The sequence below is a fragment of the Falco cherrug genome, assembly GCF_023634085.1.
Source record: "Falco cherrug isolate bFalChe1 chromosome 11 unlocalized genomic scaffold, bFalChe1.pri SUPER_11_unloc_7, whole genome shotgun sequence".
In the NCBI taxonomy this organism is placed as follows: Eukaryota; Metazoa; Chordata; class Aves; order Falconiformes; family Falconidae; genus Falco; species Falco cherrug.
The window spans coordinates 31,804-45,022 of NW_026599276.1; the positions used below are offsets into that span (position 1 = coordinate 31,804).

A 13,219-nucleotide genomic window follows, 5' to 3' on the forward strand; every position below is an offset into this window, starting at 1 on the left:
CTTCCTGCTGCCGCTTCCCACTGCCACTTCCCAGCACTGCTGCCACTTCCCACTGCTGCTTCCTGCTGCCACTTGATGGCACTGCTGCCACTTCCCGCTGCCACTTCCTGGCACTGCTGTCACTTCCCGCTGCCACTTTCCACTGATGCTTCCTGCTGCCACTTCCCAGTACTACTACCGCTTCCCACTGACACTTCCCACTGACACTTCCTGGCTCTGCCACTGCTTCCTGCTGGTGCTTCCCACTGCCACTTGATGGCACTACTGCCACTTCCTGCTGCCACTTCCCAGCACTGCTGCCACTTCCCGCTGCCACTTCCCACTGCCACTTCCCGCTGCCACTTCCCGCTGCCACTTCCTGCTGCCACTTCCCGCTGCCACTTCCCGGCACTGCTGCCACTTCCCAGCACTGCTGCCACTTCCCAGCACTGCTGCTGCTTCCTGCTGCCACTTCCCCCTGCCACTTCCTGGCACTGCTGCCACTTCCTGCTGCCACTTCCCAGCACTGCTGCCACTTCCTGCTGCTGCTTCCTGCTGCCACTTCCCAGTACTGCTGCCACTTCCCACTGATACTTCCCACTGACACTTCCTGGCTCTGCCACTGCTTCCTGCTGCTGCTTCCCACTGCCACTTGATGGCACTACTGCCACTTCCCAGTGCTGCTGCTGCTTCCCACTGACACTTCCCACTGACACTTCCTGGCTCTGCCACTGCTTCCTGCTGCTGCTTCCCGCTGCCACTTGATGGCACTACTGCCACTTCCCAGTGCTGCTGCTGCTTCCCACTGACACTTCCCACTGACACTTCCTGGCTCTGCCACTGCTTCCTGCTGCTGCTTCCCACTGCCACTTGATGGCACTACTGCCACTTCCCAGTGCTGCTGCTGCTTCCCACTGACACTTCCCACTGACACTTCCTGGCTCTGCCACTGCTTCCTGCTGCTGCTTCCCGCTGCCAGTTGATGGCACTGCTGCCACTTCCCGCTGCCACTTCCCGGCACTGCTGCCACTTCCCGCTGCCACTTCCCGGCACTGCTGCTGCTTCCTGCTGCCACTTCCCGGCACTGCTGCTGCTTCCCGCTGCCACTTGATGGCACTGCTGCCACTTCCTGCTGCTGCTTCCTGCTGCCACTTCCCAGTACTGCTGCCACTTCCCGCTGCCACTTCCCACTGACACTTCCTGGTGCTGCCACTGCTTCCTGCTGTTGCTTCCTGCTGCCACTTGATGGCACTACTGCCACTTGCCCAGCACTGCTGCTGCTTCCCACTGACACTTCCCGCTGCCACTTCCCAGCACTTTTGTCACTTCCCACTGTCTCTTCCCAGTACTGCTGCTGCTTCCCACTGACGCTTCCCACTGACACTTCCTGGCACTGCTACTGCTTCCTGCTGCTGCTTCCCGCTGCCACTTGATGGCACTGCTGCCACTTCCTGCTGCCACTTCCTGGCACTGCTGCCACTTCCCGCTGCCACTTCCTGCTGCCACTTCCCGACACTTCTGCCACTTCCCAGCACTGCTGCCACTTCCTGCTGCCACTTCCTGCTGCTGCTTGCCGCTGCCACTTGATGGCACTGCTGCCACTTCCTGCTGCCACTTCCCAGCACTGCTGCTGCTTCCCACTGCCATTTCCCGCTGCCACTTCCCGACACTGCTGCCACTTCCCAGCACTTCTGCCACTTCCCAGCACTGCTGCTGCTTCCCACTGCCATTTCCCGCTGCCACTTCCCGGCACTGCTGCCACTTCCTGCTGCCACTTCCGCTGCCACTTCCCAGCACTTCTGTCACTTCCCGCTGCCACTTCCCAGTACTGCTGCCACTTCCCACTGCCACTTCCCAGCACTGCTGCTGCTTCCCGCTGCTACTTCCCGCTGCCACTTCCCGGCACTGCTGCCACTTCCCAGCACTGCTGCCACTTCCTGCTGCTGCTTCCTGCTGCCACTTCCAGTACTGCTGCCACTTCCCACTGCCACTTCCCACTGCCACTTCCTGGTGCTGCCACTGCTTCCTGCTGCTGCTTCCCGCTGCCACTTGATGGCACTACTGCCACTTCCTGCTGCCACTTCCTGCTGCTGCTTGCCGCTGCCACTTCCCGGCACTGCTGCCACTTCCTGCTGCCACTTCCCAGCACTGTGCCATTTCCCGCTGCCACTTCCTGACGCTGCTGCCCCTTCCCAGCACTGCTTGCCACTTCCCACTGCTGCTTCCTGCTGCCACTTGATGGCACTGCTGCCACTTCCACTGCCACTTCCCGCTGCCACTTCCAGCACTTCTGTCACTTCCTGCTGCCACTTCCCAGCACTGCTGCTGCTTCCCACTGCCATTTCCCGCTGCCACTTCCGACACTGCTGCCACTTCCCAGCACTGCTGCTGCTTCCCACTGCCACTTCCCGGCACTGCTGCCGCTTCCCGCTGCCACTTCCCGCTGCTGCTTCCTGCTGCCACTTGATGGCACTGCTGCCACTTCCCGCTGCCAATTCCCAGCACTTCTGTCACTTCCCGCTGCCACTTCCCAGTACTGCTGCCACTTCCCGCTGCCGCTTCCCGGCTGCCTGCCGGCATTTCCCCAGGCCATGTGGCACCGGGGGGGCCACTCGACGCCGGCCTGGGGTCCCCGCACGGCAGGGGGGCACCCGGCAGCCCCCTCCCCTCGTTACCCAGCTGGGGGGGGGAGGGGCGCACCGGGGTCCCCCCTTTTCCTGGTGGAAGCGGCGGGCCGCCGGGGGTCCTGCCAGGATCTTTATCCCAGTTGGATCCTGAGCTGCGATAACCGGCCAGGGTGAGGAGCTGGGATGGGGGGGGGGGGGATACTGGGGGGGGGGGATACTGGGGGGGGGGGGGATATGGGGGGGGGGGGATGGGATACTGGGGGGGGGATGGGCCCCCCCGCCCCTTCCTTTTCCCTTTGGAAAGGCAGGATCGGGGGCGGGTGGGCTCCGGCGGCCAAGTCACGGGGGCTGAGCCGTGCGCAGCCGTCCCGGGGGTCCGGGGGCGGGGGGAGGGGGGGGGCCCGATGTCTGCCAATCCCCTCCCCCACCCCCACATCCCCTCCCCCACCCCAACATCCCCTCCCCCCACATACCGCCGCCTGTTTCCAATTAAATCCCTTTTCCCGGCCCCTCGCTGGCGGCCCCTCCATGGGGGCGACCCCCACCCCCCTCCGTATGGCTCAATATTTAGGGGGGCTGCTGGAGGGGGGAGGGGTCCCCCATTCCCACACCTCCCCCCCCCAAATTCTGCCAGATCCCCCCCCCCACCCCCCCCCCCCCCCCCCCGTAGTTCCTCTGGCTCCAGCTCTGTGGAAAGTCCTGGAAAAATTTCCAGGCGTGAAAATCCCTTCGGTGGATCATCAGCACTGGGGGGGGGAGGGGGGGGTCCACCCTGTGTGACGCCCCCACCCCCCAAAAAATCCTTCCTAAAAGTGGGGGGGAAAGGACCCAGCGCCATCCTCCAGGTGGGATTTGGGGCCCAATCCTGTACCCCAACCCCTCGGGGGGGATACCGGCACCGCTGTGCCCCTCCCCCCAGGGGTGGCGCCCCTCCCCCCAGGGGTGCCCCCCCTCCCCTTTTCCTTTGGGGGGGGGGGAACTGGGGTCCCCCCCCGGGCTGGAGTTCCCCCCCATTGGCTTGTCTCTTCCTGTCACACGGAAAAGCCACCGACCCACTTCCCCGTTGGGCACCCCCTGGAAATAGGGGGTGGGGGGGTGGGGCAGCTCCCCAAAATGGGGGAGGGGAGGGGGGGAGGAGCCCCCCCCCCGCCATTCCTCCCCACGGGGGGGCGGGGGGGTCCTGCCCCCGGGGGGGACTCAGGCATCCGGGGGGGGGGACACACGCGTGGCCTCGCCCCGAAGGGGGCGGGGGAATCATCCAGGGCCGCCCCTCCCCCCCTCGGGGGCCGCCCCTCCCGCCCCCCCCCCCCCCCCCCCCCCCCCGCCCCCGCTCTCCCGCACATGTTGCAAACCGGTCGGCGGGGAGAAGCGCTGCGCTACCGGCACCGGGACCGGGACCCCAGCCGGTAGGACCCTGCCCCACCCCCAGCCCCTCCCCCACCCCCCACCCCCCCCCGTCCCCTCCCCAGCCCCCGCGGCGGGGGGGGGGGGCACCCTCAGAGGGAACCTACGGGCGGTGTTGGGTGGGACCCCGGGGTGTCCCCCAAGGGTGGGGGTTGGCCGCGCCCTCGCGTGCCCCAGGGTGACAATCTGGGGGGCCCCGTGGTGACAATGGGGGGGGGACGCGGGTGACAGTGGGAGGGGCCCCAGGGTGACAATCTGGGGGGCCCCGTGGTGATAAAGTGGGGGGGGGGGGCCGTGGAGACAAAGTGGGGTGCCCCGTAGTGACAGTGGGGTGCCCTATGGTGGCAAAGTGTGGGGGGGGGGGCGTGGTGACAATGTGGGGTGCCCCGTGGTGACAGTGGGGTGCCCCATGGTGGCAAAGGGGGGGCGGGGCGTGGTGACAATGTGGGGGGGGGGCAGGGTGACAGTGTGGGGTGCCCCATGGTGACGATGTGGGGGGCCCCATGGTGGCAAAGTGTGGGGGGGCCGTGGTGACAAAGTGGGGTGCCCCCCGGTGACAACTTGGGGTGCCCCATGGCGACAGAGCCGGGTGCCCCACAGACGACCCCGGGGGGCTCAGGGTGCCCCCCCCCCGCCGGCCATTGTCCCCCAGCGCCGGGGCGGGAGGCGGGTGCCCGGATCCAGCTGTTTGTGGTGGCACCAACATCTGGCCCACAGCTGGGGGGGCCCTGGGGAGCTGCCCCCCCCCGCCCCCACCCCCCTTGTGCAATGCCCAACGGCTGCGGTGAGCGCCGGGGGGGGGCTGGGGCTGCGCTGGGTGCTGGTGGGGCTGCACCCCTGGGTGTGCAAATGGGTGTGCAAATGGGTGTGCAAATGGGTGTGCAAGGGGTGCTGGCACCCCTGGGTGGGCGACAGGGTGCACAACTGGGTGCCAGCACCCCAGTGCCGTCGCTGGTGCCCCCCTGGGTGTGCAACAGGGTGTGCAACGGGGTGCTGGCACCCACCTGAGTGTGCAACAGGGTCACAATGGGGTGCTGGCACCCATGGGTGTGCAAATAGGTGTGCAGCGGGGTGCCGGCACCCCTGGGTGGGCGACAGGGTGCACAACTGGGTGCCAGCACCCCAGTGCCGTCGCTGGTGCCCCCCTGGGTGTGCAACAGGGTGTGCAATGGGTGCTGGCACCCCCTGAGTGTGCAATGGGGTGTGCAACGGGGTGCTGGCACCCACCTGAGTGTGCAACGGGGAAACAACGGGGTGCTGGCACCCATGGGTGTGCAACAGGGTGTGCAATGGGTGCCGGCACCCCCTGAGTGTGCAATGGGGTGTGCAACGGGGTGCTGGCACCCACCTGAGCGTGCAACGGGGGAAACAACGGGGGTGCTGGCACCCATGGGTGTGCAACAGGGTGTGCAATGGGTGCCGGCACCCCCTGAGTGTGCAATGGGGTGTGCAACGGGGTGCTGGCACCCACCTGAGCGTGCAACGGGGGAAACAACGGGGGTGCTGGCACCCATGGGTGTGCAACAGGGTGTGCAATGGGTGCCGGCACCCCCTGAGTGTGCAATGGGGTGTGCAACGGGGTGCTGGCACCCACCTGAGTGTGCAACACAGTCACAACAGGATGCTGGCACCCCTGTGCCATTGCTGGCACCCACCTGGGTGTGCAAATGGGTGCACAACGGGGTGCGCAATTGGGTGCGCAAACGGGTGTGCAAACGGGTGTGCAAATGGGTGTGCAAACGGGTGTCAAACGACTGTGCAAATGTGTGTGCAGCGGGGTGCCCCCAAACTGGGGGGGGTCCCGGTGCCGCTTTGCTGACGGGTGCCCAGCTCACGCCTCGCCACGCGTGACCGCCCCTGCCGCACACGCGTGTGCCCGCGTGCGGTGTGCCAGAGCGGGGTCACGGCGCGTGTGCATGTGTGTGCCTGTGCCCCCCAGCCCCCCCCGCGGGCCCGATCCTGCCCAGCACCATCTGCCCGCCGCCCCCGCGGCTCTAAAGCCGGCGCTAAGCCCAGCTCAGCACCCGCGGCCTGAGCCAATTTGCGCCGCGGGGGCCGGGGGGGGGTGGGGGGGATATTTGGGGAACTGGGGGGCTCGGTGGGACCCCCCGCCCCCCCCATCCCCCGCCCCGCCCATCCCCTCCCCCCCCCCCGCCCGCATCTGTGGCCGGGGGGGTCCCAGCCCCCTCCCCACCTGCCCGCTGGGTGAGGGGCTGGGGCACACAGGGCCTGATCCTGCCTGGGATCCCCCCCGGATCCCCCCCTGCCTGGGACCCCCCAGATCCTGATCCTGATCCTGATCCTGCCTGGGATCCCCTCTGGATCCCCCCTGCCTGGGACCCCCAGATCCTGATCCTGATCCTGCCTGGGATCCCCCCTGGATCCCCCCTGCCTGGGACCCCCAGATCCTGATCCTGATCCTGCCTGGGATCCCCCCTGCTTGGGACCCCCAGATCCTGATCCTGATCCTGCCTGGGATCCCCCCCTGCTTGGGACCCCCAGATCCTGATCCTGATCCTGCCTGGGATTCCCCCTGGATCCCCCCTGCCTGGGACCCCCAGATCCTGATCCTGATCCTGCCTGGGATCCCCCCTGCCTGGGACCCCCAGATCCTGATCCTGATCCTGCCTGGGATCCCCCCCTGCTTGGGACCCCCAGATCCTGATCCTGATCCTGCCTGGGATTCCCCCTGGATCCCCCTGCCTGGGACCCCCAGATCCTGATCCTGATCCTGCCTGGGATCCCCCCTGGATCCCCCCTGCCTGGGACCCCCAGATCCTAATCCTGATCCTGCCTGGGATCCCCCCTGGATCCTCCCTGCCTGGGACCCCCAGATCCTAATCCTGATCCTGCCTGGGTTCCCCCCTGGATCCCCCCCTGCCTGGGACCCCAGATCCTAATCCTGATCCTGCCTGGGATCCCCCCTGGATCCCCCCTGCCTGGGATCCCCAGATCCTGATCCTGATCCCTGCCTGGGATCCCCCCTGCCTGGAACCCCCAGATCCTGATCCTGCCTGGGATCCCCCCAGATCTTGATCCTGCCCGTGATCCCTCCCCCCTGCCCCTCTGGATACCCTGTGCCTGGATCCCCATATGCTGATCCTGCCCTGGACATCCCTGGATACTCAGGTCATGAGGGGGATCCCAGGGCAGGATCCCAGTGTGGGGGCCGGTTGTGCGGGCTGGGGGGATCCTGTTGCAGGATCCTGGGGCAGGATCCCAGGGTGGGATTTCAGGGTGGCCCCAAAAGGGTCCTGGGGCAGGATCCCGGTGCAGGGTTCCCAGGGAGGGTCCTGGGGGCAGGATCCTGACTGGTGCCGGATCCCGGCATGGGCCCTGGGGCAGGATCCCAGTGCAGATCCCGATGTGGATCCCAGTGCAGGATCCCACTGTGGGTCCTGGGGCAAAATCCCAGGGGAGGATCCCGGGGCAGGATCCCAGTGCAGGGTGCTGGTTCAGGATCCCGGCCCAGGATCCTGAGACCGGTTCCCAGTGCAAGGTTCCGATTCGGGATCCCGGTTGGGGCTCCCGGGGCAGGATCCCGGTGCGATTCCCGGTTGGGGGCTCCCGGTTGGGGCTCCCGGGGGCAGGATCCCGGTGCGATTCCCGGTTGGGGCTCCCGGGACAGGATCCCGGGGCCGGTCCCTGTTGGGGCTCCCGGGGCAGGATCCCGGTGCGATTCCCGGTTGGGGCTCCCGGGGCCGGTCCCTGTTTGGGGCTCCCGGGGCAGGATCCCGGTGCGATTCCCGGTTGGGGCTCCCGGTTGGGGCTCCCGGGGTAGGATCCCGGTTGGGGCTCCCGGGGCAGGATCCCGGTGCGATTCCCGGTTGGGGCTCCCGGGACAGGATCCCGGGGCCGGTCCCTGTTGGGGCTCCCGGGGCAGGATCCCGGTGCGATTCCCGGTTGGGGCTCCCGGGGCCGGTCCCTGTTGGGGCTCCCGGGGCAGGATCCCGGTGCGATTCCCGGTTGGGGCTCCCGGTTGGGGCTCCCGGGGTAGGATCCCGGTTGGGGCTCCCGGGGCAGGATCCCGGTGCGATTCCCGGTTGGGGCTCCCGGGACAGGATCCCGGGGCCGGTCCCTGTTGGGGCTCCCCGGGCAGGATCCCGGGGCACGGTCCCGATGCAAGATCCCGGTGCGATTCCCGGTCCAGGCTCCCGAGGCGGTTCCCGGTTGGGACTCCCCGGGGGTCCCCGCGCCCCCCGCCCCGCCCGCCCCCCCGGCGCAGGCTCCGCCCGGCGGCCGCCGCAGTGGGACCGGGGGCGGGCGAGGAACGGGAAGCGGCGGATGCTCCGCGGTGCCCGGTGCCTCGGCTGGGGGGCGGCGGCTCCTCCCGGTACCGGGGACGGGGGGGAGGGCGAGGGGGGGGTCCCGGGGCGGGGGGGAGCGAGGGGCCGTGCCCCGGCACCGGGCGCGGCTGCGCAAGGGCCCGGGCGGGCGGCGGGAGGCAGCGCTCGGGGGGGGTGGGGGGCGGCGGGAGGGCACCGGGACCCCACCGGGGCAGCACCGGGACCCCGCCGGGAGGGCACGGCGACCACACCGGGGGGCAGCACCGGGGCGGCACCGGGGGGCGGCACCGGGAGGGCGCCGGGACCCCACCGGGAGGGGCATCTGGACCCCACCGGGGGGCGGCACCGGGGAGCGGCACCGGGACCCAACCGGGAGGGCACGGGGACCCCACCGGGAGGGCTGCAGGTGCGGGGGGGCGCGGGGCTCCTTCCCCCCCGCCCCCCCATCTCAGTCCAGCCCCGCACCCACCCGCTCCCCTCTGGGGTCCCGGTACCACTGGGGGGGGGGGCGGGGAAGGGCCTAACCGGGGGTCCCGTCCTTAATGTGGGGGGGGGCGACGGTACCCAACCGGCTGTCCCCTCCCTGGGGGACGCGGTACCGGGTGCCCCATCACTAACTGGGGAGGGGGACATGGGAGTACAGGGTGCCGCGTCCCTAACTGGGACACACACACGATGGTACTGGGTGCCCCATCCTAACTGGGCAGATGCAGAGACCCCTCCCAAATCGAGGGGGGGCAACACGAGGTGCCCCCCACCCCCCCCAAGGTGGGGGTCACCACTGCCTCCCCACCCCCCCCTCCCCCCAAGCCGGTGCCGGGGGGGTCCTGCCCACCCCAGGGAAGACACCCAGGCCTTCACCCCCCCCGCACCCCCCATCCCCCGTGGTGCCCCCCCCCCGTGGTCACCCCAGGGTGTCCCATCCCCCCCCCCAGGTCCTGGTCCCACCCTCCTCGCCCACCACCAGGATTTCCTTTCTGAGTCATTTCTGCCCTGCCGGCGCGGGGGGACCCTGGCTGTCACCCAACCAGATGTGCCACCCAGCTGTGGTCACCCGAGGGACCCCGGCACCCTTCCCACCCCCATCTTTTCTCCCCCACCCCCCACCCCTGTAGGTCACCGTGGCCCCGGCATCATGTCCCGGCAGCGCTGAGGGTGGCGGGACGGGCGACGCGCGGGCGAGGAACCATGGGGAGCATCTACAAGGAATATTTTAACACGGAGAAGATCCGAGAACATTACAACTACACCAAGGAAGGTTCCGAAAGCCCCCCCAGCACCTCCCGTTGGGTGGTCTCCATCCTCATCATCGTCCTGTGCTGCTTCATCGTGCTGGAGAACCTGCTGGTCCTCATCTCCGTTTGCCGCAACAAGAAATTTCACTCGGCCATGTATATCTTCATCGGGAATTTGGCTTTTTCCGATCTTCTAGCCGGCTTGGCTTTCATGGCCAACATTTTATTCTCCGGAGCCGCCACCTTCAACCTGACGCCGGTGCAGTGGTTCGTGCGGGAGGGCACGGCCTTCGCCACCTTGGCCGCCTCCGTCTTCAGCTTGTTGGCCATCGCCATCGAGCGCCACGTGGCCATCACCAAGGTCAAGGTCTACAGCAGCGACAAGAACTGCCGGATGGTGCTGCTCATCGGGGCTTGTTGGGTGATCGCGGCGGCCATCGGCAGCCTCCCCATCATGGGCTGGAACTGCATGAGCGACCTGCGGGATTGCTCCACCGTCCTCCCCCTCTACTCCAAACGCTACGTCCTCTTCGTCATCACCATCTTCACCCTCATCCTCCTCGCCATCGTCGGGCTCTACAGCCGCATCTACTGCATCGTGCGCTCCAGCCACGCCGAGATCGCCACCAGCCCAGACCCTGGCCCTGCTCAAGACCGTCACCATCGTCCTGGGAGCCTTCATCATCTGTTGGCTGCCGGCCTTCATCATCCTCCTCATGGACGCTTCTTGCCCCGTCCGGGCGTGCCGGATCCTTTATAAAGCGAACTATTTTTTTGCCTTTGCCACCCTCAACTCTGCCGCCAACCCCATCATCTACACGCTGCGCAGCAAGGACATGCGCCGGGAATTCCTGCGGGTGCTATGCTGCTGCGGTGCTGGGCGCCGGGACCAGCCCCCCGGCCGCTGCGGCTTCCCGCTCCGCACCTCCAGCTCGCTGGACCGCTGCACCCCAAAATACGAGTTACCCACCTCGCCCATCACCCGCGAGTGTACCACCTCCGTCTAGGGGGTCCCCACGGCCACCCCACGGCCGCCCCACGGCTGCCCCACTGCCGGGGCGGTGAGTGGGATCAAGGTGGGAATTTTTCCAGGTACGGATGGACAACTGCACCTTCATCTCGGGCATCCCCCCCCTCCCCCCCTTCCCCCCCCCCCCCCGGGCATCCACCCCCCCAGCATCCCTCCCGCTGGCATCCCCGGCGGCGATGCCGATGCTCCGGCCGGGATGACCGTGACCGGTGCACGCGTGCGCCGTCTTGCGTGTGCGCGAGCACGCGTGTTGCTCTTCCCACGCCCTGCCCGAGCCCTGGGGCCCCCGTGGGACCTGTCGGACGGGTCTTGGGGCCCCTCCCCCCCCCCCCGGCACCCCCCTGGCGCCAGTGGCAAATCCTCTGCTCCCGGCTGCTCCCCGACACCGTGGGTGGCTCCGACCGCTGCTGCAGCCGGAGGAGTTTGGGGGGGTTTCCTGGGAAAGCCGGGCCTGGGGCGCTCGCCGTTGAGGGGGGTGGGGTGGGGAGGACGATGACACGGGGACACCCGTGTCCTCCCACCCTGCTCCGTGGTCCCGCCGCGTGCTGGCGCGCGGAGGAGGCGAGGGGGGGTCGTTGCGGCTGGCTCCGCCGGGGCTTTGCCTGGTCCCAGTGCCCCCCCCACCCCCACCCCAGGAGCCCCCCCTCCATCCCCAGCGACCCCCCACACAAGGGGCGATGGTTTTATTAAAACGGTGCTTCTCCACCTGCCTCCGCCTCCTTCCTGGGCTGGGGACCACCGGGCTCCCCCCTGATTTCTGGTGGGGAGGGGGCTGGGGGGGGCGGGGCACCCGACATTTGGCTGGATGGGGATGTTCAACGCTCGGCGGCTTTTAGAGACCCGGGAGCGCAGCCCAGCATCTTCCCTGCACCGAGAAGGGGGATGGGTGCTTTGCCCCGGCTTCCCGGTGCCAGCACCCATGGGTGGGGGTCTGGGGCTCCCAGGGCCCGGCTGGGGCTGGGTGCCGGCGCTTCCTCGCCCCCGTCTCACACGGCTGCAGCCTCAACCGCAGCTGCTTCCCCACGGCGGCTGGCGGTGTTTCGGGGAAACCCTGGGGCGGGGGGGGGGAAGCGAGGGGACACGTGGCTCCCCCCAGGACCCTGCGGACCCCCACTCGTGCTCTTACAGTCGCCCCAACCCCGGGCTTGGTTGTCCCGGGTGCCGGTTTGGGCTCGGTGTGCCGGTGCCGGCACCGAATTTTTTGGTGCCCTAATTTGGCCCCGTTTCCTCCCTTGGAGGGTGCAGAGGAAGCGAGGGGGGGGTGGGGGAGGGGGTTTCGTTTTCCCCCCGCCGCCACCGTCGGGACGGGTCCCCATCCTGGCACCCCGCAGGCGCCCCGGCAATGACCCGCGGTGTTTCGGTCGCCCCCGCAGCGCCGGGGCCTGGCACTGATCCCCGATCCCCGGCCGCCTCCATGGACGATGGGGAGTGGGATGCGCCGCCGTTCGCCCATCGCCACGGTGGGGCTGTGTGGAACCGGGCCCCCCACCGGGTACCGGGCCCTGGGCCCCCCACCCGGCCGGCGGAGCCCCACGGCTGGTGATGAATGGGGGAATCCCGCGGGAACTGCTGTGATTCATTACCAGACGAGGCGGGAGCTGGAGGGGCCCTGGCCGCTCTTTTGGGGCCACCAAAAGGGGGCTCGAGCTCCCCAGCAAGGGGCTGATCCGGTGCCGGTGGTCTCCTGGCTGCTGAGGCTGGGGGGGAGCGGGGGTCTGGGTCCCACCCTGGGGGGTCACTGGGTGCTGGGGGGGTGTAGGGCAGCCCTGGGGCTGCACCTGGCCCCGTCCTGTCCCCCCCAGACCTGCCATGGTACAGCCTGGGCCCTCCCCCAGACCTGCCATGGTATAGCCTGTCCCCCCCAACCCTGCCATGGTACAGCCTGTCCCCCCCCCCCGCCATGGTACAGCCTGTCGTCCCGTCCCGTCGTCCGTCGTCGTCCCCCCCCCCCCCCCCCGCCAATCTCCACTGTGCTACCCCGTCTGTCCCCCGGTGGTACAGCCCACACCCCCATCCCAGCAGTGGTACAGACCATCCACCCCTTTCCCACAGTGGTACAGCCCATACCCGCTGTGCTAGGGCCTGCCCCACCCCCCATCCCTGCGGTGCTCTGACCCGTGTCCCTCCAGCCCTCAGTGGTACATCCCCCTATCCCCCCCCCCAACTCGCAGTGGTACGTCCTCCCTGTCGTCCCCCCCCACCCCGCAATGGTACGTGCCTCCACCTCACCCCCGGCCCCGCAGTGGTACGTCTCCCCTGTCCCTCCCCTGCCCCGCAATGGTACGTTCTTCCGCCTCCCCCCCTCCCCCCCCAAAGTGGTACGTCCCCACCGTCTCTCAGTGGTACGTCTCCCCGCCCCCCCCACCTCTCAGTGGTACATCCCCCCGCCCCGCAGTGGTACGTCCCCCTGTCCCCCCCTCGCCCCGCAGTGGTACGTCCCCCCGTCCCCCCCCCCGCAGTGGTACGTTCCCCTGTGTCTGTCTCCCGTCTCCCCCCCCCCCCCCAGTCGTACGTTCCCCTGTTCCCCCCCACCCCCGGCTCCGCAGTGTTACGTCGCCCCCCGCCCCGCAGTGGTACGTGCCCCCGTGTCCCCCCCGCCCCGCAGTGGTACGTCCCCCCGTCCCCCCCCCGCCCCGCAGTGGTCCGCTCCCCCCCGGG

The 13,219-nt window shown here is 68.9% G+C and overlaps 2 protein-coding genes across 2 annotated transcripts in view; one reads left to right on the forward strand and one right to left on the reverse strand.

Moving 5' to 3' along the window:
- LOC129734806 (uncharacterized) overlaps nt 1–2,321 on the reverse strand; it is a 10,792-nt gene extending 8,471 nt beyond the window's left edge. The window contains exon 1 of the mRNA XM_055700015.1: nt 1,809–2,321. Coding sequence (XP_055555990.1) covers nt 1,809–2,321 — 513 coding nt within the window. The remainder of the gene's footprint in view (nt 1–1,808) is intronic.
- Nucleotides 2,322–3,937: 1,616 nt separating this feature from the next.
- S1PR2 (sphingosine-1-phosphate receptor 2) lies at nt 3,938–12,413 on the forward strand. The gene is given in 3 exon segments (XM_055700032.1): nt 3,938–4,012; nt 9,412–10,159; nt 10,161–12,413. Coding segments are annotated over 3 exon segments (1,191 nt in total). The 5' UTR covers nt 3,938–3,947; the 3' UTR covers nt 10,539–12,413.
- The last annotated feature ends 806 nt before the right edge of the window (nt 12,414–13,219 follow it).